The sequence below is a fragment of the Trachemys scripta genome, chromosome 6, assembly GCF_013100865.1.
Source record: "Trachemys scripta elegans isolate TJP31775 chromosome 6, CAS_Tse_1.0, whole genome shotgun sequence".
Classification (NCBI taxonomy): domain Eukaryota; kingdom Metazoa; phylum Chordata; order Testudines; family Emydidae; genus Trachemys; species Trachemys scripta.
Genome location: NC_048303.1, coordinates 45319081 through 45344349, shown reverse-complemented (window position 1 = coordinate 45344349; position 25269 = coordinate 45319081). Strand labels below are relative to the sequence as shown.

The 25269-nt window shown below is 43.6% G+C and overlaps 1 protein-coding gene across 1 annotated transcript; it reads right to left on the bottom strand.

The window, feature by feature from the left end:
- Window positions 1-6324: 6324 nt before the first annotated feature.
- On the bottom strand, window positions 6325-8478 carry FOXD1 (forkhead box D1). Its single transcript, XM_034774951.1, has one exon. The coding sequence runs from the start codon at window positions 8045-8047 to the stop codon at window positions 6884-6886; it is 1164 nt and encodes a 387-aa protein (XP_034630842.1). The 5' UTR covers window positions 8048-8478; the 3' UTR covers window positions 6325-6883.
- Window positions 8479-25269: the final 16791 nt, after the last annotated feature.

Sequence of the window (25269 nt, the reverse complement as noted above, 5' to 3'; positions counted from 1 at the left end):
CTAGTTTGTTGTCTGCCCGTCAGAAAGTTCCTCTGAAAAATACGTCCGGATCAGAAAGAATTGCAAGTATCGTCCTATTAAATATATTATCACAGACGCGGGGAAGCAAATTTTTTAAATCAAGAAAACAGCCTCAATACTTCGAGGTGAGTCATGTGTTGAAAGTGATATAAATAAGTTAATTTCCAGAAAAATGCCGCCCTTTGGCCTCGCCGACAAAGCTTTGGGGCATTGTGTTGTTTTGTTTTACTGTAATCAGTCACTAGTGAAGAGATGGAGCAGTACAACGGATACTTCACAATGTACAGGTATATTATATTGACATTAACTGTGATGGGGAAGTCTTCTAACAACCCCAAAGCGGTGCCCTATGGTAAAGTTAAAGGAAGGAATAAAGCTAGATTTAACAATTAGGATTATTTTATATAGGCAATAGTTCTTGTTGCCAAATAGTACTGAAGCAGTTAAATCATCTAGGGGACCTGTAGTCTCGACAGGTGGAATTTTGTCATATACATATGGATGAGAAAACTATTAGCTTCATGTTGTGCTTGCTAAATATATTAGTCAGACTTCTGGGTCTTACTTTTAAAAGATTATAGATAGATAGATTATGTTTAAGTGTGTGTTAAATAATACACATATAATCAACCTGCAGAAATGCATACATACATAATATAACTGGAAAAGAAATGTCCACTGTTCTTTCATAAAGTATTTTTGTTAAGAGTGGACATTTCTTTCCCAATCTTATTCAACAAAATTATCCGAGGTACACACATATATTTGCAAAAATACCCTCAGACTTAATCGTAGACAATTCTTTCCCAGTTTCACCCAGAGGATTAATGCAATTTAAATATCTATTTATCTCTTCGCTTCCAATATAAATTGAGTGATTTATTATCTAAATACAAGGCCCCGCAGAGGCCTGCCCTTTGTTTTGCTCCGTCAGTGAAAGGAAACATTAGAATCAATGCAGTGTGTCTTTCCTGATTTGGAGGAAGGACAAGTTTAATTGTTTTGATAAAAACACTTTGCCTATGAATTCAGTTCCCTGATATCATTTCTGGAATTGACTAGACTGCATCTAAAAACAATTCTTCTGTGTAATCCAGTTCATAATTAACGCTGCTTTCTTGGCACCCACAAACTATACTCCGTGGCCTAAATCAAATGCCTTTTTTCAAAACCCAGAAGAAAAGACCATGTGAACTGCAAGAAATACTCCACCAACGTCTTTGTGAGAGCTAGAACCTTTCCATATTTGTAAACATGTGGCCTCATTTCCAGTGGTGCTGAGGACCCGCCGTGCCCTCAGGAACTGAAAACCAGGTCAAATTTTCATCCAAGTGTCAAGCAAATATATTGCATTGAAAAGCGTCCCCGCGCCTTCCTTAGAGACTATTCACAATGGGAATAGAGGATTTAAGGTGTGTGACACTTTCATGGTCCCTCCCTTCCCCCCGCCCGGTAATTACCGGTTGGGCCATCCCTGGAGTATATATACTCCCTCTTTCCCCCGCTTCAGATCCAAACAGGCAATACTGACAGTTCCTCTCCCTTTCAGCTCAGAAGCTCAATGTGTGTTACAACGAGCATATCTAGAAAAACTCCCCAGGGAAACTGCAGCGGCTAACGGCCCCCACTTTGCACCCACAGAACAGGCTCGCGCTCTGGCTCTCTCTTCCCCAGCCAACAGAATTCCGCTCCCTCCCCGGGACAGCCTTCCCCAGCGCCCTGGCCACACGGCTCTCAGAGTCGACTTGCCTGCTCTCTGCAGACCCTCGGAATGCCAAAGGGGGGCCGCTTCCTGGTGCAGCTGGTCAAATGTTCTAGCAGGAGAAAGACTTGCCGGAGTGTGCACCTAAAATAATCTGCAGCTGGGGATGGGCACCGGTGGGGAATTCCCGCAGGAAGGTAACAGCTGCTCGGGAAATATATACACATAACAAAAGATGGAGCAAAGTAATCAGTTAAATAAACCCATGACTGTGAAATATAGTACTATTGTACTGGAGAACAATATCAACAAACGATTTGCAAATCTGTGGCTCCCAGCGGGCATGCCTTTGTCTCATAACATAAATCGGAACATAGTAATCATTAGGACTCCCATGCACATGATTCTCTGGTTTTATCATAGCAGCACGGATTCAAAATGAGTGTTACATGTGTTCAGTGAAATATACATTTAAGGTGATTGGAGGACAATCAGCCGGGAAATAGGATGTTGGGAGAAGAATGCCGCTGTTTGTGGCGCTGAAAGTGATTTGTATTTGCACACAAACAGAAAGAACTACAGAGTAGAGCAGAAAAGCAGGTAAACAGCAACACGCAGTTCTGGGGCAGGGAAGGGGATATCAACAATGGTTTAAAAGTTAGTTTGTTTGCAAGAAAAAATTAGCATGTGTTATTATAGAATATAGTACTAAGATTACACTTACCTGCTGCCAGATCTGGAAAGCCTCCGAACCGATGAAACTTCGTCGATACCGGAAACAAAAATCTGCATAATTGGTATAACCTCTTCCGAAATTAAAAGGGATGTCGACGAAACGTTGTATGAGCTGGGAGAGACACATTGTTAAGAATACTTGAAAAATTGATTTGGTTATGATAGTATAAACCCCGAAAAGCAGGGTTATGACCACAATTTCCATTATTTCTGTCAAATACAATCTTATCGGAGACTACTCAGGTACTTACTGTGACTAACGAAGGAAAATATTACACACAGTGTGTATTGTCTATCGTTCATACCTGAGGCCATTAAAACGCACACATTTTCCAACAGATCCACAGGCCTCAGACTTAGTGAGAATAACTGCGAGCTACTTATTGTGCTTAATAGTCTTTGGACTAACGAACCACACCAGGCTGAAATAGATCTGGGAACAGGTGAAAACAGTTTTCCTGTGCAGACAGCGAGGACAATTCTGACACTGAATACTTGAAATAATACTACATAGAAATGGCCTGAATCATCATCAGCAGCAAATCTATTTCCCCCGGCAGTAACAGAAGCAGCTCCTGACTCAAACTCAACCCTCGGCCAAACAGAGAACTCAGCGATATGGGATTAAGGAGGGAGAGACCCAGAAAAGACAGATTCAGCTGTTCCGCAGGAAGACTTTTTTTTAAATGACAAGAAACAAGTGAATCCTCAAAATAACAGACACCGTACCTCAGGACAATATTGTAAAGGAAACAACCTGTAAAAAAGAAAGTCTCTTCCTTTCTTGTTCGTTGACAATAACGCTAACAGCAAAACTATCACAACTTTCAGTTACATCAGGAGAACCTTTGGGTGTAAGAGAGCCATTGGTAAGGCAGGGAATATGCAAATATGCCAACTACTCAGGTTTGAAATTGGGGAACAGTTTGTTTTTTTTAAAGGAGGAGTGGGGAAGGACTCAACATCTTGTTTTATGCCTGAGAGAAATGGTATATAATATGGTCGAGAAGAATTAAAATACATAATTAAAATACATATATTATCCAATAGAAACAAAGCAATACGTGGAAGGAAACATTTCTGGAAAGAGACACCGTGTGTGGTATAAAAAGCGATTGAACACATAAGGGCTGCATTAAATTCCCAATAGATAACATTTGGCTAAATCTATCCCTAAATTAAAACGCTGCATAATAGCACCATAAACTAAAAAGTTTCTTTTTGTGTGGTCCTTCTGGAGGAACTGCTTGAAACATTAGCCCCCATATAGAGCAATCCCCGCCCAGTTCAGCTCCAGTAATTCGTCTCTCAGCCCTACGGGGATATGAGAGGAAAAGAGCCGGGTTAATGAACCCACACTTTGTAGCTGGGAGGAGGAGGAGGCGACACCATCATGTTTGTCTCCCCACCAGTTTGTTTATTAGAGGCCAGCCTATTTAGGAAGAATGGCTCCACTGGGCTCCATCCCTGCAAACACTACAAATGTCCTTCTGTTTGCCTTCAAAGAAAAGGGGACACTGCGCTACATTTGCATGCGAATGAGGACCCCTAGCTCAGAGATGTTGTTAGCTCCATCAAAGGCTTTAGGGCTGGCCGGCCGGCCGGCCTTTGTTACAGCACCTGCTCTGGCAGACCAGCCTGGACACTAGCTGCTCAGTGCAGCGGGCACAAGGGCGCTGGGCCTGAGGGCTCTGCAGAGCCCAGGGCTGTTTGGAGAAGCACAAGACACAACAGCTAAAGAAGTTAGGTCTTGCCGGTGGAGTCAGACTAAACATCCACTTTTGTCCCAAATTAGCGATGGGAAGTCATTTCAACTCGAGCTGCCAGCGACTAATTATCTTGTCTTTCAATTTCCAAATGGAGGCCTCCGCCCAAATTCGAGGGAAACCACTGACATGAAATATGCAAGGAGCCTTTAATATACCTTTACTGATGAAAGGTACCAAAGGGGAAAATAACACGCAGGCACACACACACCTGCGTGTGTGGAGACAGCCTTATGGACATGTAACATGGCTTTCTTCCCGGGTTTTGTTGTTATGAAGCTAAAAGAAACAAGTAATGGGAAGTGGACCGCCTGAAGCTACTTTCCCTGTTGCACCGATAAAGGGTGGAGATTTACATGTTCTGTCATCTAAAAGCACAGTCTTGCTAACAAGAAGAATAAAAGCATGAATACTAGTCTGTGTGTTTGAGAACTCTTATCTAGTATTAATAGATATAGACCTGTTTTCCCACTACAAACTTTCACTGAATAATTTTAAATCTTAATTCCTATGGATAACATTTTAAAAATTGGTTATCTACTGTTAGGCTACTAAATCCATTTTTAGACACCTAAATAAAAGTAGCATGATTTCCAAATGTGCTGAGGACTTGCAGTTCCCATTGGGAGCTTACTAGTCACCCACGTTTGAATATGTTGACTTGTATTTTTAGAGGGCTGCTATGAATAGTTTAATTCATAATTAAACTATGATTTTAGGGATACTGGCCAGCTAATTTAAACTCTATTAGTACAGTGTTTGCGATATTTAACACATATTTACTCGAAGTACAATATATTACTCCATCAACAAATATGTCTTGCAATAGTTGACTTTAAATGGTTCTGAAAAATGTAGACCTATTTCTTCTTCAGGAACTTTTATAAACCCGTATTTAATAGGTCATTTGTGAATAATAATGAAGTAAAATATTTTCCCCATCTTCTTACAAGGACAAATATATGATGCCTTTGAGATTTTTCTCTTATTCTAAAGATTAAATGTGATTGTACACACTTTTGTTCTCAGGCGGCCCTTCATCTATATGCTGCAAATAGAACTCAGCAGAGACCAGAAGTTGAGTCATTCCGCTTATTAAAAACAATTTTAACACCGCATTGCTACAAACGAAATACAAAATAATTATTTGGCTATTTACGAGAGCACAGACCACTATCCTTCTGTAAACTGACGAAAAAAACTTGAAATGTGAAACCATATAACTGAAAAAACCTTCAGTTTTTCAGGAAATCAGGATACTTTGTTCTTTAATCTGCCAAAATATGCTTGAAATAAAATTACAGAGGATACCTTTTAAACCGAACTCTCTGATTTGGAATCCATATGTTTGTACTTCATAATATTCCATTCAGTCACAGGCCCATGTTTTACAAATGTGTTTTTCAAATTCAGACTTTGTGTCTCAATTTTTGTCTAAATCTGATATGATAATAACTGAGTATATTTTGTATATTTATATATTTCTATTTAAATTACTTGAATATTTAATACATGGTTTCGACAGAAATATATTATATATTTAAATGTACCTTTTGTACTCTCTCTCTCTCTCTCTCGAAAAGTAGCTGAAAATGCTCGTATTGTCTTTACATCAACCTAAAAGTATAAGGGGGGAATTCCCCATAATAGCTGCTTATATAGAATTTATTTTTCTTTCCCCTATACCTTTTGGAAACTAAACTGATGTAGTTATGATTTAAAACCCAAAAGTGTTAAAATAGTCTACATTTATTGACCCAAATACAAATAGTTTTAGTTTTAGAGCATTGTAATTTGCAGGAAGTGGATATCTTCCAACAACAAATAGATTTACTTACTTTCCTCCCCCCATTGATATTTTTACTTTTTATTACCTGTTATAGTTGACAATGGCTAGACTGTGAAGATCATATTCTGATTTTCTTCTTGATCAAATCCTTTTATAAATAACTATTTGCTGTAAAGTATTGTGATTACTGTTGTATTAACTTCTCTATTATTCTACTAATCGCAAATCAAAACTCTCACTCTATCCGGTGGGGGTGGGAGGGGGGAAGTGCTAAGGAGGGGAACGGCCAAAGCCAATTGTATGGGTGGGACTTTTTTGAAAATTAAAACATTTATTTTTGAAAATGTGTAAAAAATGTACATTAGAATAGTACAATAATACTTGCCAGTAATTTTAACAACATTCCTTGTAAAGAATACGCATAAAGTACAAAATAAAAACTCCGTATGTCTATTATAATACAAAACACAGGTTAAAATAAGAAAGGATAATCTTGACTTTCTTCTGTGTAAACATGTTAATTTCTTTTTATAAAAGTACATGAGACAAGTGTACTAAAATGAACAAGTATTGCTTTATTGTCCTCCCTCACGACCTTTCATTTCTCTTGTACATTATTGTTTTTGAATTCCTGGACCTGAGAATCTCCGAACTTCAATGGTTTAGAGATTTTTTTTAAAGGAATAAGATATAACTTCCCAACAACAAAAGTTTCTGCCTATGCAGCATATAGAATTGGCTTTGCATAAATATAGGTACCGAACAACAAAGTGGCAGGACACAAATCGGCTGTATAAAATGTCCGTTTCAATTCGTGAAGGTGAAAAAAAGGTATACCCCGAATCCTACCTTCTGAAAGACTTTAACTCGTTAACAATTTGAAATCCTAGCAGTAAAGTTTTCGACATTGGACAAGGCTGTCCCTTGGTGCAGTGCCCCTAAGGCCGCAGCGGCAGAAGAAACGGAGGACGAAGAAACCAGAGACCTGGCTAAGACGGGAACCACCGCAGACTGGGACGCACAGCTGCTGCCAGCCCCCCCGATGATGCTCTCAATGGAGAAGGGGGACCGGGCCAGAGCCGAGCTGCTGGATTTGGCAGCGTGCAGAGAAGAAGTCAGGGACGGGCTAAGCTGGGGCGGGTAGCTGAAGGTCCTGGCCAGCTCCGCCGCTGGCAGTAAGGAGGCTGGTGGAGCTGCAGGGGCAGCAGCAGGAGGCAGGACGGGGCCGGCGGCGCTCGGGGGCGGCTGCCGGGCCGGCGGGGAGTGGTGGTGAAAGGCAAAGAGGGCGGCGGAGTGGGGGTGGTAAGGCTGGAGCTGAATGCCATATCCACAGCTGTAGGGTCCGTAGCCGTAGGGCGCCGGCTGCTGCGGCGGCGGCTGCTGCTGCAGGAAGGTGCCGGGATCCACCCCGCGCAGCAGCAGCTCGGGCGCCGGCAGCGGCTGCCGCTTGAAGCGCTTCCTCCGGCGCAGGAAGCTGCCGTTGTCGAACATGTCGGCGGACTCCGGGTCCAGGGTCCAGTAGTTGCCCTTGCCCGGGTTGCCGGGCTCGCGGGGGATCTTGACGAAGCAGTCGTTGAGCGAGAGGTTGTGGCGGATGCTGTTCTGCCAGGCGGGGAACTTCTCCCGGTAGTAGGGGAAGCGGCCGCTGATGAACTCGCAGATCTCGCTGAGCGTCAGGCGCTTCTTGGGGCTCTGCAGGATGGCCATGGTGATGAGCGCGATGTAGGAGTAGGGCGGCTTCACCAGGCTGTTCTTGCTGGCCCCGCCGCCGCCCGCCGCCGCCTTGTAGGGGCGCTGGGAGGAGGTGGGGGAGCTGCCCGCGCCGCCGCACGCCGGGGACCTGGGCAGCGAGATGTCATCGGGGAGCTCCCCCACCTCCTCGTCTTCCTCCTCCTCCTCCTCTTCCTCCTCCTGGGCATAGGGGCGCCCGCCGCGCCGGGGCTCCTCGTCTTCCTCCTCGCCCTCGCCCACCACATCGATGTCGGTCTCTTCAGCCAGTCCCGAGGCATCGGACATCTCCGAGCTCAGAGTCATGGCTTGGCGGAGCGGCTCATCGGGGGCGGCGGGGCCGGGGAGCCGTGCACGCTGGAGTCCCCCTGCTTTGCTCCAGGCGGCGAATCCGCCCAGACAGAGCCAGGATCTGCAGCCCTGGTGCGAACAAGCAACAAACACAACAGTCAGCAGCAGCCTCCGCTGAGCAGGCAGCGGGAAATCTCTCCCCCTTGGCTGCGCCCTGGAGTTGGTTCCTCTCTTTCTCCTCCTCGCAGGAGCCCTCGGACATTAATGGATCCAGGGAAGGAGGGAGAGCGATTAGTATTGGGGGTGGGGGGGAAGAGTCTTGGGAAAGATCTTGAAAAGGCTGGGGCTGAGTCCAAAAGAGGGCGGCCTTTCTTCTCTCCTTATAGCCAAAGGGGGCCCATCACATGGCTCCAAACGTCAGCGCCACAACTGGGGAAACATCTCAGCGCATTCCTGCTTGGAGAAATTAAACCAGCACGGAGCAGGCAAAGTCCGGGGGGGGGGGGGGGGGGGGGGGGGGCACGAACATCCCCGCCCCCCCCCCCCAGTCCTGATGCTTCCAAGAAACTCGACTGCCCGCATTGCTAAAGGTCAGGGTTGGGAAACTGAAATACGCAGTCCTTCCTGCTGCCTCTCCCAATATACAGTGTGCCATCCCATTGCAGTTCCTCCCCCGCCCTCCGCCCTCCATGTGCCGCAACACCAAACTGCACTTCTGTTGCTGGGGTTATTTTAAGTAGTCGGTGGAGAACACATTTGCTACCCAAATCACTGCCCAAATCTCAAGGCATTTCAGCAACTGAACGCCCTTGATGTCCTTTGTAGCTCGAACCTTCCCAGGAAAAGGGGAAATCGCACCAAAAAGGGAGCGAGGCAATCCCAAATACAGGAACCGTCCATGCAAATATCCCACGGGTGGCAGAGACATCTGCATTTTACTGTTTCATTCATTAGGATTTTGAGACCCCCAGCGGACACGTTTTCTTTTTTTTCCCTGCGGTTTTACTACACAGGAGGAGAAAATGCAAAACCATCTGTTTTCACCGTAATGTTAGCAGAATATAGTCGTTTTTGCAGATGAATTTCTTCTGAAGACAATTTGATTTTAATTCAATAACTGCAATTTAAGACGAAGGAAAAGGAGAACACGCCTGATAAAAATACGACATCATTTTTATATATAGTAATGAGCCCTTTAAAATTAAAGTCGGTCTTCGAGTCCAGGGCAGGATCTGAATGGAACTTCTGGTAGAAGGAACATTTCCTAACCATCAGGTTGGGGGTAGTGCTCTAAACCTCCAGTGAAAATGCTTCTTAGGCAGAAACTTTTAGAAAACTCTTTTTTCCTCTCTTCAGGGTATTTGTCATTTAGGAGTGATATCACACATACTGTATATCTCTAGCTGTCAACCGAATCAAAAATATCCCCACTATTTTCATATTTAATGTTTAGGACTTTATTTAAAGGAAGAAGTGTAGCCCTTTCGGTTGTAGGAAACACAGAAAAAGAGAAGTCCCCTTCTCGTGCAAGCAGAAACAAAACATCATATTTTAAGAATCTCTTCGCCTTTGAGCTGTGGAGCAAAAGTAATAAGAAAGTGAAACAAAATTATATTTCCTAATAACATCATGATTTTTTTCAATGTCAGACGACACACTTTATAATAACAAAAGATCATACTCCTCTCAATTAGAGGGCGCACACATTTAATAGATCGCTTCTGACGTTAGAGGGGAAAGATTATGATAAATGCACTTCTAAGCATTCTGACATTAAAAAGAACCATCTTGAATACATATTATACATAGTTCTACCGAATTAACCCTAAATGATAGTCTGCTTTAATGTAGGACAGTATATAAAAGTTATCTTTTTATTCTGATTACAATTATTCTGAAAAGAAAAAATAACTACGCGCTATAACGCATATTTCAAATATAACATTTTATTCAAATGCATTTGCAATATATTTTCTAAATCAAAAGTTGCAAGCAAAACTGTTTCAAACTCAGGTTCATGGATTTGTGAACATAATCCTTGTTACTATTTCCAAATAATCCTATTTACATTGTGTTCATTACTGAGAAGCCAAAGAAGCATACCACAAAAAGTTACAAAAGCAAAAGAATAATTAAAGCAATAGCTATGTTTTGGCTAATAGATTGTGTACCTCTGTAGAAATGATAAAGTAACTCGCGTTGTATTTAAAAATAGCGAGTGAAATATCGTTTATGTGGGGAAATAGTTTTCCGTTTTGGATACCAAGGCAAGTTATTGTATAAGGTTTCCCTGCCTGAAAAGTGTTTAAAGTTGGTTTTTGTTTGTTATAGTTTCTTGTTAGTTAGTGTTTTTTTTCAATTCTCCTTGTCTTCTAGTACCTCTCGTGTTTTTTATTACATTCCAGAATGTTTATAGTCGTCCAAAAAGAACTAAATAAGAAGAATGGAGTTTAACATTCGTGGTCCGGCACCAGCTTTACAGAAATAAGAATGCAAAAATAATCAGACCTTTATCCTGTCTGCCAAAACCCGTGCATGCTTCATCTATGTACATTTTATATGCGTAACACATGCAGAAACCAGTGTTCGAATATTGACCCCTTATCGCGGCATTCTATTTCCATGATTTTGATGCACACGCCGATGAAAAACTGAAATATTCACATACCCTGAGCCACTTTGTCTCAGGTGGTTAAAATGTATCTTCCCTACACGCTTTGAAAATGTTATAATCTCTCACTCGAGGAAAGAGAGGTGGGGTTTACTGAAGGGCAGTGAGTCAGCTCTGACTACAGACAATTAAGATAAGGTTTTATTGCAGTCCCTCAGAGTGATGGTGACTTTTTTTTTCTCCAAAAGAATATTTGACTTCTTTCCTTCCAAACTTATAAAGGCTGTGCTAAAAATGTGTGGCAGAAGACAACGAAACAACGTCAGACATTGCTCGACAGGGAAATAACCCCGGGAGCAGGCCCGGGCTGCAGTTCTCTGGACAGCTCTGCTGTGTTTCGCTCCTGCAGGAAATCAAACAGCAGGTAAAGAAGGAGAAAGCAAAGTCCATCTCCTTGCATGTTTCAAATGAACGACAGTGCTCGGCATGAAGAACTCTCGGGCCCAGACAGAAGCTCTTTGCTAGACAACCGCCAGCCCAGCGATTTGATGTTTTGCTCTTTTTACAGACAAGACAGCGAAACTCAAAGTTGAGTTTCCTCATCAGAGCCGAAATCGCGCGGCTTCTCTGCTGATTTCCTTTCAGTGAGCGCTCTTTGGCGGAGATTCTCTGCGGACAAGGGATGCCACCTACCGGCAAAGATGCTGGCATGCCGGAACACGGTCGGCCAAGTTTGCTTTCGGAGTTTGTTCAGTACAGTGTGCTGGGATGACAGCCCTAGTCCCCAACCCCAGAACGCTGAGCATTGCCATGGGGTGATTAGCTCCAGCGCCAGCTGTAGGAACAAGAGGAAAAGACACTGCCGGTGCCTGGGCAGCTAACTAGAATTCTTTGGGCCATATTGTGCTATCGATTTTGAAATCAATAGGGAGTTCTGCTTCCAGATCCATAGCACAGATATTGCCCTTTGTCCTGAAGTGCCGATTGCATTAAAAAGTTTGATGAGAACTCTAACAAGCAAAGACTAAAAGGAAGAACACAGGAATTGATATGATTCAAAGTATCTGCAAATAACAGCAATCCACTGGAGAAAATATGTAGGGCTGTTATGGAAACAAACTACCAGACTACATTGTTTATATCCCTGAGCTTTTCCCTGGGGTTAATTCTGATTGACTTTTAAGTGTCTATTCTTTGTACACTTGTCAATTGCTAGTTTCAAGTTGTGGAAGCGCTCCAACCACTTCATTCTTCTATTGACAATGCTCGTTGTACACGTTCATAATACCGGAGAGGGTTTTATAAACGGAACATATTAGTAATATGCAACATGCTAATATAATTCCTACAGACAGTTATGGCGTATTGTTATTTAACGTGAACAGGAGAGATCCGGATATTAACTGTTAATGGCAATGATTCTACCGATTTGTATACTTCATTCTAGACAGCAGAGTGTGTAAACATAAAAGTCTTCGCTAAAACAACATAGGGCAATATCATGCTATCGATTTGTAACCAGAATTCCCCCAAATTCTGCCTCAAATTGATGGCACAATAAGGCTCATAGAAAATACATTTACTCATAACATTCTTGCTTTCTAGCCTATATTCATGTAAAATGTGTCCCCATTTATTTATTGTGTACATTTATTTAAATGGCAGCATTCCTCTGGAAAACCCACAGTCAAGAAAAGAAAAGATGTCGGTGGGGACAGAAAAAGATGCAGCCTTCAGCGTTCAGGGCTAACAACTCTAGCCATTTATTCGATATGGATATTTCAACTGAACCAGGAATGTGAATAGGAGATTGCCATGCAGAACATTACACTGAGTAGGAAACTTGTTTTCTAAGCAGGTTTCACAATCGGAAAGAGTTGGTGTCAGCAAAGGGACAATGCAAAAAGGGACAATTATTTGCCCTGACTAAGGAATTTTCATGACTGCTGATAACGCTGAACATCCTCTGCAATGAACAGGCCATTTCTGAGGAGAGAGTCTCTCTTGTATTTGCTAACCCTGATATTGTCTAACAAACCGAAGGAGTCGCATTGTGGACAGGTTAATCATTTTTATACCCTCCTTCTAGACAAGAGGAAACTATTAGGATTTCCACTCAGACCCCGTCCCCAGCCCAAAATTGGGCCAAATTCTACCCTATGTTCCTTGATCCTCACTGACTTCAATGATCATGGTCTCAAGGGTATGACTGAGAGCAAAATTTGTCCCAATGTATTTTCAGATTTCTTGTTTAATTTACAAATAATCTGTGAGCTTTTGTAATAAAAGAAACATTTTGCTGGGCCGTATGTAAGGAGAGAAACTATAGATCCAAACCTGCAAATCCTTACTCCTAGAAATAGTCCCATTTTAGTCCGTGGGAGGGAGGCTTGTTTTCTTGTTTCTATCATTCAATTTTTATCCAGTCCCCATTTAGTTCACTTATAGGGCCTTTAGGTTAATGTGAGTTTTGCCACTGACTTCAATGAGGGTACACAAATAATGTAGGCTGCTGAGTGAAAGGGGGGGAGACAATACAGACATAAAGTGGGAGAGATGAGAATGGGGAACAGGCAAAAGCATGATTTAACCTGCAACACCAAAACAACATGAAAATCATAGCATGTAAAAACTTTGTGAAGCCCTAGAGAAGCAGGAAAATAGTAAATGTAATGTATGTATTTGTATTTCCTTTAGGGCACTTCTCCTAAGGCCTCGGCACTGCTACAACAATTACACAATACAGCACAAAAGAATAAAAATGACAAAATCCCCCAATAGTTTCCCACACCCAGACTACAGTTATACTTGCAAAATAATCATCGTAATGATCCACAATAACTCAGACTCGGATCATCCTTTGTCCTTCTGTTTATGCAGAGTAAGATTGCCAGCGTCATTAGCAGGAATATCCCTGGGCAGGAATGATTACCACGGCAGGTATTCTATCCTGGGTTCACTGGCAGACACATAACATGAGACACTTCCTAAAAAGAAACAAAGTCTTTTTAGAACTTTCAAACAACAGGAATGTTTAAAATGCCAGAACTGGGAAGGAAGGGAAGTTTGGATTAAAAGTCTGTAGCTCTGTTACCCTTGGGAGGACAACATGATTAGAATAATGTCAGGATGTTTTTTTTTAAGTACCCACACACATACACCTACTTCTTTTCACTTGCTAAAATGCTTATATCACATACTCCATAACTTATACCTTAGGGTATGTCTACACTACAAAATTAGGTCGATTTTATAGAAGTTGATCTTTAGAAAGCAATTTTATACAGTTGATTGTGTATGTCCCCAGTAAGTGCATGAAGGTGGTGAAGTGTGACCTCACTACCATGGCTAGCATCGACTTATGGAGCGGTGCACTGTGGGTAGCTATCCCACAGTTCCTGCAGTCTCCACTGTCCATTGGAATTCTGGGTTAAGCTCCCAATGCCTGATGGGGCAAAAACATTGTCGCGGGTGGTTTTGGGTACATGTTGTCAGTCTCCCCTCCCTCACTCCCTCTGTGAAAGCAATGGCAGACAATTGTTTCATGCCTTTTTTCTTGGGTTACCCATGCAGACGCCATAGCACGGCAAGCATAGAGCCCGCTCAGCTCACCGCTGCTGTTGTGAGCACTGCAAACACCTCGCACATTATCCTGCAGTATGTGCAGAACCTGGCTAGGAGACGCCAGCACAAGGACGATTGTGAGGAAGACATGGACACAGATGTTCCTGAAAGCATGGGATATCACAATTGGGACATCATGGTGGCAGTGGGGCACATTGATACAATGGAACGTCGATTCTGGGCCCAGCAAACAAGCACAGACTAGTGGGACCGCATAGTATTGCAGGTATGGGATGATTCTCAGTGACTACGAAACTTTCACATGTGTAAGGCCACTTTCCTGGAACTTTGTGAGTTACTTTCCCCCACCCTGAAGCGCAGGAATACCAAGATGAGAGCTGTCCAGACAGCTGAGAAATGAGTGGTGATAGCCCTGTGAAAGCTTGCAACACCTGACTGCTACCGGTCAGTCAGGAACCAATTTGGAGTGGGCAAATCTACCATGGGGGGTGCTGTGACCCAAGTAGCCAATGCAATCACTGACCTTCTGCTAGCAAGGGTAGTGAGTCTGGGAAATGTGCAGATCATAGTGGATGGCTTTGCTGCAATGGGGTTCCCTAACTGTGGTGGGGAGATAGACAGAACGCATATCCCTATCTTGGCACCAGATCACCTTGCCAACCAGTACATAAACCACAAGGGGTACTTCTCAATGGTGCTGCAAGCACTGGTGGATCACAAGGGACATTTCACCGACATCAATGTGGTCGGGAAAGGTGCATGACGCTCGCATCTTTAGGAACTCTGGGCTGTTTGAGCAGCTGCAAGAAGGGACTTACTTCCCAGACCAGAAAATTACCATTGGGGATGTTGAAATGCCCATAGTTATCCTTGGGGACCCAGCCTACCCCTTGCTCCCATGGCTCATGAAGCCATACACAGGCAGCCTGGACAGTAGTAAGGAGCAGTTCAACTATAGGCTGAGCAAGTGCAGAATGGTGGTAGAATGTGCCTTTGAACATTTAAAAGTTCGCTGGCGCTGTTTGCTGACTAGGTTAGACCCTAGCGCAACCAATATTCCCATTGTTATTGCTGCTTGCTGTGTGCTCCATAATATCTGTGAGAGTAAGGGGGAGACCTTTATGGTGGGGTGGGAGGTTGAGGCAAATCGTCTGGTGGTCGATTTTGAGCAGCCAGACACCACAGCAATTAGAAGAGTGCAGCTAGGTGCACTGTGCATCAGAGAGGCTTTGAAAACCAGTTTCATGACTAGCCAGGCTATGGTGTGACTATTGTGTGTGTTTCTTCTTGATGCAAACCCGCCCCCTTTGTTGATTTTAATTCCCTGTAAGCCAACCACCCTCCCCCCTTCGATCACAGCAGCAAAGGAAATAAAGTCACTATTGTTTTGAAACCATGCATTCTTTCTTTATTAATTAAAAAAAAAAGTGAGATAACTGACAAGGTAGCCCGGATGGGGTAGGAAAGCAGGGGAGGAGGGAAGGACAAGGACACATTGCTTATTGTAGCCACACTACAAATCAAAACTGTTTGAATGACAGCCTTCTGTTGCTTGGGCCATCTTCTGGAGTGGAGTGGCTGGGTGCCCGGAGCCTCCCAGCCCCTGCGTTCTTGGGTGTTTGGGTGAGGAGGATATGGTATTTGGGAAGGAGGGCAGGCAGTTATACAGTGGATGCAGTGGCAGTCTGTGCTCTTGTTGGCTTTCCTGCAGCTCTACCAGATGCCTCATCATGTGCGTTTTCTCCCCCATTACCCTCAGCATCGCCTCCTGCCTCTTCTCATCGTGCTCACTTAATGCTTTCCTGGTCTCTGCCACTGAATGCCTCCATGCATTCCGCTGTGCCCTATCAGTGTGGGAGGACTGCATGAGCTTGGAAAAAATGCCATCGTGAGTGCTTTTTTTCCACCTTCTAATCTGCGATAACCTCAGGGACGGAGATGATAGGGGGAGCATAGAAACATTTGCACCTGTGGAGGGATAAAAAGGGAGAGTAAAATTTAAGATGATACATTTCTGAGAACAAAAGGAAGACTCTTTCACAGTGAATCAAGCAATTCACAGCAGACAGCACATGTGCTTTAGGTACAAGGTCTCATTTTGCCTTTTATATTGAGCGCCTGCCAGTATGGTGACACATCACACATGGCTGGGCAACATAATTGGGTTTCCAGGCAGCCATGATAAGCCAAAGGGTATGCAGGGTTGGCTTCTTCCGCCTTCATAACATGTGGGAATGGTTTCAAACTGCAGCGCCCTCCTTTCTCATAGCAAGCAATGCCGGTTGGGATTGCCATTTAAAAGGAGGGACTGCAGTTTTTGGGTGGATGTGCAGCTCACACTTCCCCCCACCTAGGGTGACCAGATGTCCCGATTTTATAGGGACAGTCCCGATTTTTGGGTCTTTTTCTTATATAGGCTATTACCCCCCTGTAACGATGCGGTTCTGGCGGGACCCAACTGAGAGTGCCAATTCAGGACAAATTGCTTAAAACAGGGCAGTTACATCCCAAGGCTGGGGTTTTTCCACCTCTAAGGCAAAGCAAACCAGCCAGACGGTGAAGACTTTGGTCTCACCCCACTGGCTAACCACAAGTCACACAAGCAATTCCCTTAGACACTCCAGTTTCCCAGTATCACAACCAGTGCCACTCATTATGGGGACAAATGGTTATGAAAACCAATACCCCAATAAAAGAAAAAGGGTTCTCCGGATCCCAAAAGACCTAGTCCCAGATCCAGGTCAATATACAAATCAGATCTTACCCACAAATCACGCTGTTGCCAGTCCTTTAGAATCTAAAATCTAAAGGTTTATTCATAAAAGGGAAAAGATAGAGATGAGAGCTAGAATTGGATAAATGGAATCAATTACATATAGTAATGGCAAAGTTCTTGGTTTAGGCTTGTAGCAGTGATGAAATAAACTGCAGGTTTAAATCAAGTCTCTGGAATACATCCCCAGCTGGGATGAGTCATCAGTCCTTTGTTCAGAGCTTCAGTTTGTAGCAAAGTTCCTCCAGAGGTATGAAGCAGGATTGAAGACAAGATGGAGGAGAGGCATCAGTCTTTTACAGTCTTTTCCAGGTGTAAGAATACCTCTTTGTCCTTACTGTGGAAAATTACAGCAAAATGGAGTCTGGAGTCACATGGGCAAGTCCCTGCATACTTTGCTGAGTTGCAAGGCATATTTGCCTTCTCTCAATGGGTCAATTGTATAGCTGATGGTCCTTAATGGGCCATCAAGCAGGCTAGGCAGAGCTAACACCAACTTGTCTGGGAAGTTTCCCAGAAGCATAGCATAAATTTGAAATACAGACGGTATAGAGCCAATATTCATAACTTCAACTACAAAATTGATACACACATATAGACAGCATAATTATAACCAGCAAACCATAACCTTGTCTTAGATACCTCATTTGACCCCCTTTATACAAGATTTGGTGTCACTACAGGACTTTGGTTGCAACCATGTTCTATATGGTCTCAGATTATATCAATAATATCACACACCCACCCCCGTCCTGATTTTTCACATTTGCTGTCTGGTCACCCTACTCCCACCCCACTGTGTGGCTATTCTCTGGGATGATCCCTTTTAGCCAAGCACAAACAGCCCAGCATGAATGGGGTCCTTTTACTGTTCCCTTACAAAAATTCCCCTATTTCAACCAGGTGACCATGAATGATATCACTCTCCTGAAGCTAACACAGAAAGTTATAGACCGAATGTTGCTTGAATGCAACCAAAACCCAGGACCATTCGCTGCCATGCTTTGTGCTGCAATGATTCCAGACTACTTGCTACTGGCTTGGCATGGTAAAGTGTCCTACGATGGAGGACAAAATAAGGCAGCCCTCCCCAGAAACCTTCAAAGGCTTTCAGAGTATCTCCAGGAGAGCTTCAGGGAGATGTCCCTGGAGGATTCCCACTCCATCCCCAGACACGTTAACAGACTTTTCCAGTAGCTGTACTGGCTATGAATGCATCCCAATTCTTCAGGGCAAATCAAATATTAAATACAATTGCTTTTAAACCCTGTACTGAAGTTACAAATGTGCACTCACCAGAGGTGCCTTCTCCGGCTTCAGGGTCCAGGATCTCGCCTTGGCATGCTATTGGCTCCAGGGTGATTAAAAGGTCCTGGCTGCCAGGGAGAACAGATTCACCGCTTGCCTGCTGCCCATTCTCCTCCTCCTCTACCTCATCCACAAAATCCTCCTCCCTGTTGCGTGAGTCTCCCTCCTTGCAGGTGTTCATGGACACTGGTGGAGTAGTGGTAGGGTTCCCCTCTAGAATGCCATGCAGCTGATCATAGAAGTGGCATGTATGGGGCTCTGACCCAGAGCAACCGTTTGCCTCCTTTGTCTTTTGGTAGGCTTGCCTGAGCTCTTTAACTTTCACGCAGCACTGCTGTGTGTTCCTGTTGAAGCCTCTGTCCACCATGCCCTGTGTGATTTTGGCATATATATTAGCATTTTTTCTTTTTGATCGGAGTTCGGCCTGCACAGATTCTTCTCCCCATATAGCAATCAGATCTGACTGCATGGTCACCTGGGCTGCTGAGCTCGCCACGCTGACCAAGCAGGAAATGAAATTCAAAATTGTCTGGGGCTTTTCCTGTGTACCTGGCTAGTGCATCGGAGTTAAAGTGCTGTCCAGAGCAGTCACATTGAAGTACTCTGGGATAGCTCCCAGAGGCCAATACCATCGAATTGCGTCTGCACTACCCCAAATTCGACCCAGCAAGGTCGATTTTAGCACTACTCCTCTCACCGGGGAGGAGTACAGAAGTGAATTTTAAGAGCCCTTTAGGTCGACGGAAAGGGGTTGGTTGTGTAGACGCATTGCTTATAAAATTGACCTAACGTGGCTAAATTCGGCCTAACCTCGTAGTGTAGACCAGGGCTTAGCTACATACATAGGATCAAATCCTGCTTAGTTTACTAATGCAAATAGTCCCATTGACTATTATTCATTCTAACCCATCTTTTAAAATCCCCATATATCCAAACCACCTTCAAGCACATATTCAATACAACAGATCAGTCCCATGATGTTCCCTAAAAGTTCACAGTCTCCAGAAGGCTGGGAATGAGCGAGTTCCAAAGCCAAGGATGTTCCCCTGTATCCAATCCCCAGGATTCAAATCTGGGGATGGAACAAGAATTCTTTAGCAGATCTCCACTGTTGGGAAGGATGACTAAGCAGAGAAGCAGTCTCTTAGCTAGTCATGACCCAGAGCATCTGAGGCATTCTAGGTTAAAACCCATACATTGGATTGCATATGGAAACAGATGTAGCACCTGCTAAATCAAATATGCTTCTTGTAAGAGATGAGTAAATTCCCATCTGAACTGGTATCTCAGTCACCTACGCTGTTCTGGGTGACTTCACTGCTATGTTGATGGTGAGCCTTATAAAATAATAGCTCAGAACTCTTATAAATTATAAATATTATAAATAACCTTCCCCATGTAATTTTTAGTTCAACACATAGCTAGGCACCCTTTGAACCTTATGTTTGGGTTGGCACTCGAGTTAGGGAATGTGAGCACACTTTGCCAGACATTTAGGGTGAGGTCAGAGTTTGCTCTTGCTCAGCAGTACTAACAAATACATTATTTTAGGGGAAAATTGGAAAAATCTGTAGGAACTATTTATTTCTGATTTGGAAGAATTAGGATGCCTCTTCCCCATTTTCTCAAGAAGTCAGTAACATGCATATTTTTATTCATTAAGGATCATTTTCTCAAAAGAATGCATATTATCTGAATCTGTAAAAGTTGGGAATTTCACCTGTAAATTCATGCAAAGGCTGCTCAGCATAGAATTAGATTCACATATTTTCAAACACAGTTCACATATGTGTGTACATGTCTGTAAAACTTCCTATTCACTGCTCAAAAGCTGGCCGAATGTGGGAGAGTTGAGCTATAGCTATTGACTCGGAAGAAGAAATGAAGGGAGGGTAGGAGTGGAAAGGATGTTGTGGATGCAATAGATGATGGTGAAGAAGGAGGCAGAAAGGGGTCCTAAGTTTTGGGGCTACTTTTCTTAAGTTAGGCAAGTGAATGGAATATTCCCTATGCAGGGAATATTGGAAGGAAGGGAGCTATGCCTTATTCAGTGTATACTTTATAATACAGTGAATGAGATAGTGCTCTCTGCACCTTAAGAGATATGCATGATCACTTCACAGCTAAGTTAGGTCACACGAACTTGTGGCTTTCCTACACTTTGAAGACAATTTCCCAAAGTACAGGTTGTGACCCTCAAGGTTTCAGAAGTGACCCAAGGGAATCATGGGAAGATATGCAAAAATGTAGCATTTTGCAAAATAAAATAAAATAAAATAAAATAATACAATTAATATGATAAAAATGGATATACAGCATACGTTTTGGAATGGTATCCTTTAATGCAGCGGTTCTCAAACTATGGGGCACAGGAATGTGTCAAGGGAGGCACAACCTGTGTGATTTTTGTTTTTTTGTTTGTTTTTTTAAAGAGCTCTGGCTGTCAGCCCTGGGTGGCTGGAGCTTGTGCAGAAGGGCCCTGCACACCCCAGAAGTGGGGATAAAGGGGACAGATGGAGCCCAGGCTAGGGCTCTCCCCCACACACATTCAATCGCCTGGAGGTGGCAGAACAACAACTGTCAGCAGCAGCGCAGAAAGGTGGCAATATGGACGCTAAGTCTGCTGTGAAAAGTGATATTGACAAATATCACTTTTCACATTGCCACCTTTACTTCTGTGCTGCTGCCTTCAGAGCTGGGCACCCAGTCAGCAGCCGCTGCTCTCTGTTCTGCCTTCAGAGCTCGGTGGCGGTATATGTACTTGCAAGGGGAGGGGGCATAAATAATTACAGACACAAAGAAGGGAGGCCTGAGCAAATAAATTTGAGAATCACTTTTTTAATGCAATCACTGTTAAAAACCAAACCAAATTCAGCTGAGATTCTCAGAGTGGACTGGAATAGCACACGAGTGTGTGCAGCAGCTGTTTGAGCCACTGCTAATAAAACAGGTTCTTCAGTGTGTGCCCAGATTTACCTCATTCAAAACAATACAAGCCCCATTAAACACATTATTTATTAAGGGTGAGACAAGTGCAAGTGGTCCTTCACACAGACCACTCAAAGCTTGTTCATGAATTACAACATTGGCATGCTGGATGTAATTGCTGTGGAACAGGAACACTGCTGAGCTTCACACAATTATGCTATTTGTATTTAGCCTTCATTGGAGCTCAGTTCAGACCAATGGGTGATTTGGAAAGATGGTTTCATTGTAACCCCTGCCTGCTCAGAGTAGCCCTCTGTCCCCTTCTGGTGGTGGCTAGGCCAGCTAGTGCTTGATGAGCCTACTACAGCCTTAGCTAAGAGTAAAATATCTTCTGGCTCAGACAGTAGAGGCTGATGCATTTAGGTCCCAAGTTTGATCCCTTGTTGACACCCCGGTGTGGGCCAGCAGTTACATCATTAAAAGAACAAGTAGGTTCCAACCATGACGGGGAGCGGGGAGAAGAAATACAATGAAAGAAAAATATGACCCAGATATGGTTTTACATCACTTGTGAAATTTAGAAACTAAACATCCATTGCTGAAAGATAATATTTTTTCCAAGGAATATGCACCCAGAATGTCAGATGAGTCCACATCATTGGGATCCTTTTGCACTCTTCAATACTTCTGGCTTCTCAAATACCTGCAGCTACAAAATATGCCTTCTTGCAATGGAGTCTTGCAAAACTGTGCCCCATGTTATCAGATGATGACTTGGCCATGGTCAGTTACACCTTCATGTCCTACAGGCTAGATCACTGCAACTTGATATATCTGTGCATGAGTACTCTGCATTTTAGAAGTTTCAGTTAGTTCAGAATGCAGCATGCAGTCTCCTCAGTAATATCAGTCACTGAGAGCATAAATAACTATGCTTAACTCACTAGAATGCTCCTCATAGAATACCTAGTCAAGGTTAAAGCCATGGTCCATTTTCAAGGCTTTCCATGAAACTGACCTTAAGTATCTCACAGAAAGCCTCTCACTTTCTCAGATAACATTCTCCCTTAGCAGCTATATACCTCAGAAACTATCATCCTCAAGGATGAAACTTATGAGAGCAGGAAACAGGACTTTCTTGGCACCAGAGCTTTTGAATAACTACTAATTTCACAACTTCAGAATGAAGTGTAAAACTCACTTCTTTGACTTGGCTTTCCCAAATCCCCAACTAAAACCAGCAAAGAAGTAGAGAGGAGGTGGAAGGGGAATAACAAGTTGTGAAAACCAGAAGGAAAGGAAAGAAAGAGAGAAGGAAAAGAAGGGGGAAAGGAGGAAATAAAAACTCAAAGAAAAAAAAAATCCCCTACTGCATTGGGGGAAGTTGAGAGAAAATTTAAGCTATGGGACAGCTGTAAATTTTGTATGTAACTCATCAGGAGGTATTCAGAGATGACCACAAAGGGTGACATTACAAAAACTTGGATGAACAAACAAACAGAAAGCAAGCTCTGGAGGAATCAAGCTTTTGAGGACAAAAGGTGAGGAGGATGGTGGTGTTTTCAACAGTAATGGAGTACAGAAAACAATTTAGGAGGAAAAATAAGGAGTTCTGGTTTAGCAATAGTGAGTTTGAATTGTTAGCAAGACATCCTGGAAAAAGTGTTGGTTGGCTATTAGACGGGCACAGTGGGTGGCCATAAGGATCAGGGATGCCTTGAGGCAGCAATTTGAAGCTGAAAGCCACTAATATTTGTTGCTAAGCTTGGGATTGCCGTGCTTGTAATGCTTGGAGGTGATTGGTACACACGATTCCAGAAGGGGCCTTAACTTAATTATATGTTGTTTTGCAATGCGCTTTTTCACTTAATAGAATAAAGATTGCTTTCAAACAAACACAATTATTTTATTAAAAGACAACAAACGCAGGGGAAAGTCGCCGATAAAGAGGGAGGCTGGGCTCCCAAGGTCATCTCTGTGAAGTTTAAATTTTACAGAAGCAGTATTGTTTGCAACACAGACAACACTGATTCAGAGCTTTAAAACACAGCCAGTACTCACACACCTGTCCTTAACTGTCTGACCCCAGGTAAGCACACATGAGCCACAAGACCCCCAAAATGATGAGTAACTGCAAGGACAGGGTAAATCTCTCTTCCTGGACCCTGCTGTACACTGGGCACATGGCTCTTGGGGAGAGCCTGCACTGTAGGGGGTGCCAGATAATCATTCCTGTCCCCACCAGTGATGACCCCACCTCCACTGCAAAGGACCCTGTGGATACTTCGTTGGCTCATGTGCCAGTTGAGAGTGGACCGAGTCAGGAGGAGGAAATCCACAGGAGGTGATCATTATGGAAGATATCTCGTTGCTGAGGGTGAGCAGGGAATCAAGGGAGAGTCTTCTCCAAGGCTGCGGCTTCCGCTCTGGCCCCTATGCGGCTCCCCTGAGTGCAGCAATGGTCCCCCGCCTCCAGTGACAGCAAAGTGGCACAGGAAAGTTACCGTTAATGAGGCAAGAAACAAAGCAGCTCTGCCGAGGAACCTGTGGCAATGGATTGCCCAGTATCTCCACAAGAGTTTCCTGGAGAGCTCTGAGGGAGATTCCTGTGAAGTGAGGGAGTCAATCAACAGCCTGTTTCACTGCTCAGACTAGGCATGCAGTGGGAGACAAGCCTGCTTTCTGCAACCCTCCTGCCCCCAACAACTCGCTTCAGCAATTCCCAAAATCAGATCCACTTACCAGGGGCCTCCTCTCCTGTTTGCGCTTCACTAAGATCTGACAGCTGTGACTAGCTAGCCTCCTCCTGGGTAGAAAAGAGCTCCTGACTGCATGCATCTCTGGCCTTCGAATCATCCTCTGCTTCTGGGTCCCCCTCCCTCTCTTCATCCAAGATTTCCTCCTCCTGACTCGGTCCACTCTCAACTGGCACATGAGCCAACGAAGTATCCACAGGGTCCTTTGCAGTGGAGGTGGGGTCATCACTGAGTATCGTGTCCAGCTCTTTGTAGAACCGGCAGCTCGTTGGCGCAGCACCGGAGCAGCGGTTTGCCTCCCACGCCTTGTGGTAAGTGTTCCATAGCTCCTTTACTTTTACCCTATACTGCAATGTGTCCTGGTCATGGCCCCTTTCTGTCGTGCATCGTGAAATCCGTCTGTAGGTATCATAATTCCGACAGCTGGAGCGCAGCTGAATTCAAATGCTGCACAACTGGTTGAACGCCATCAGTCCGTGCAGACCATCTAGTTTTGGACATCCCTTTCAGTGAAACAGGAAGATATTGCTTCAGAATTTCCCACCTTTGTGGACTGCTACTGAAGAGACTGGACATTTGCTGAACAGTTCCAAAGTAAGTAATTGCCTCCTTGCATGATTCAGCACAGTGAATACCTACAAGGTTCCACAGCTGGAGAAAATACAGTTTGAATTATGTTCAAGCAGAACTGCTTGTACACCTTTGTACTTCCCAGCCATATTAGATCCATTGTCATAGGCTTGATCAATGCAGACTTGAAAATCTCACTTTAGACCTTCTAGAATTGCTAATAATCAAGCAGCAATTTCTTTTCCAGTTTTTCTCGTGAAATTATCAAACAAAATAAACCTTTCTTCAATTGAAAATGTTGAGCTGTCTACAATCTTAACATATTGAATAACCATAGTAGTCTGTTCCTTGTGAGAACAATCTGGAGTGGTATCAACAATGATTGAAAAATACTTGGTATTTTGAATCTCATCAAGAATTGTTGTTTGTACAAATGACCCACATAGCTCAATAAACTTGTTTTGTATGCATGTGGAGAGATAATGGACTTGCATGCGCTTTTGTCTCTCTTGAGATTCTCGAACACATTTAACATGCTCTGATAAAAGTGGGTCATATTTTCTGAGGAGCTCAACTATGCCTAGAAAGTTTCCATTTGCATGATCACCAATATGTTGACTGGAACCAAAGAAAACCAATCTCCTCTCAGAAAGAAAAAGGATGACATTCAGGATGTGCTCAAGAAGTTTTTTCCAGTTATTAGTTT

Excerpts from the sequence above, each read along its gene's own strand:
- FOXD1 (XM_034774951.1), bottom strand. The coding sequence starts at position 8,047 with ATGACTCTGAGCTCGGAGATGTCCGATGCCTCGGGACTGGCTGAAGAG.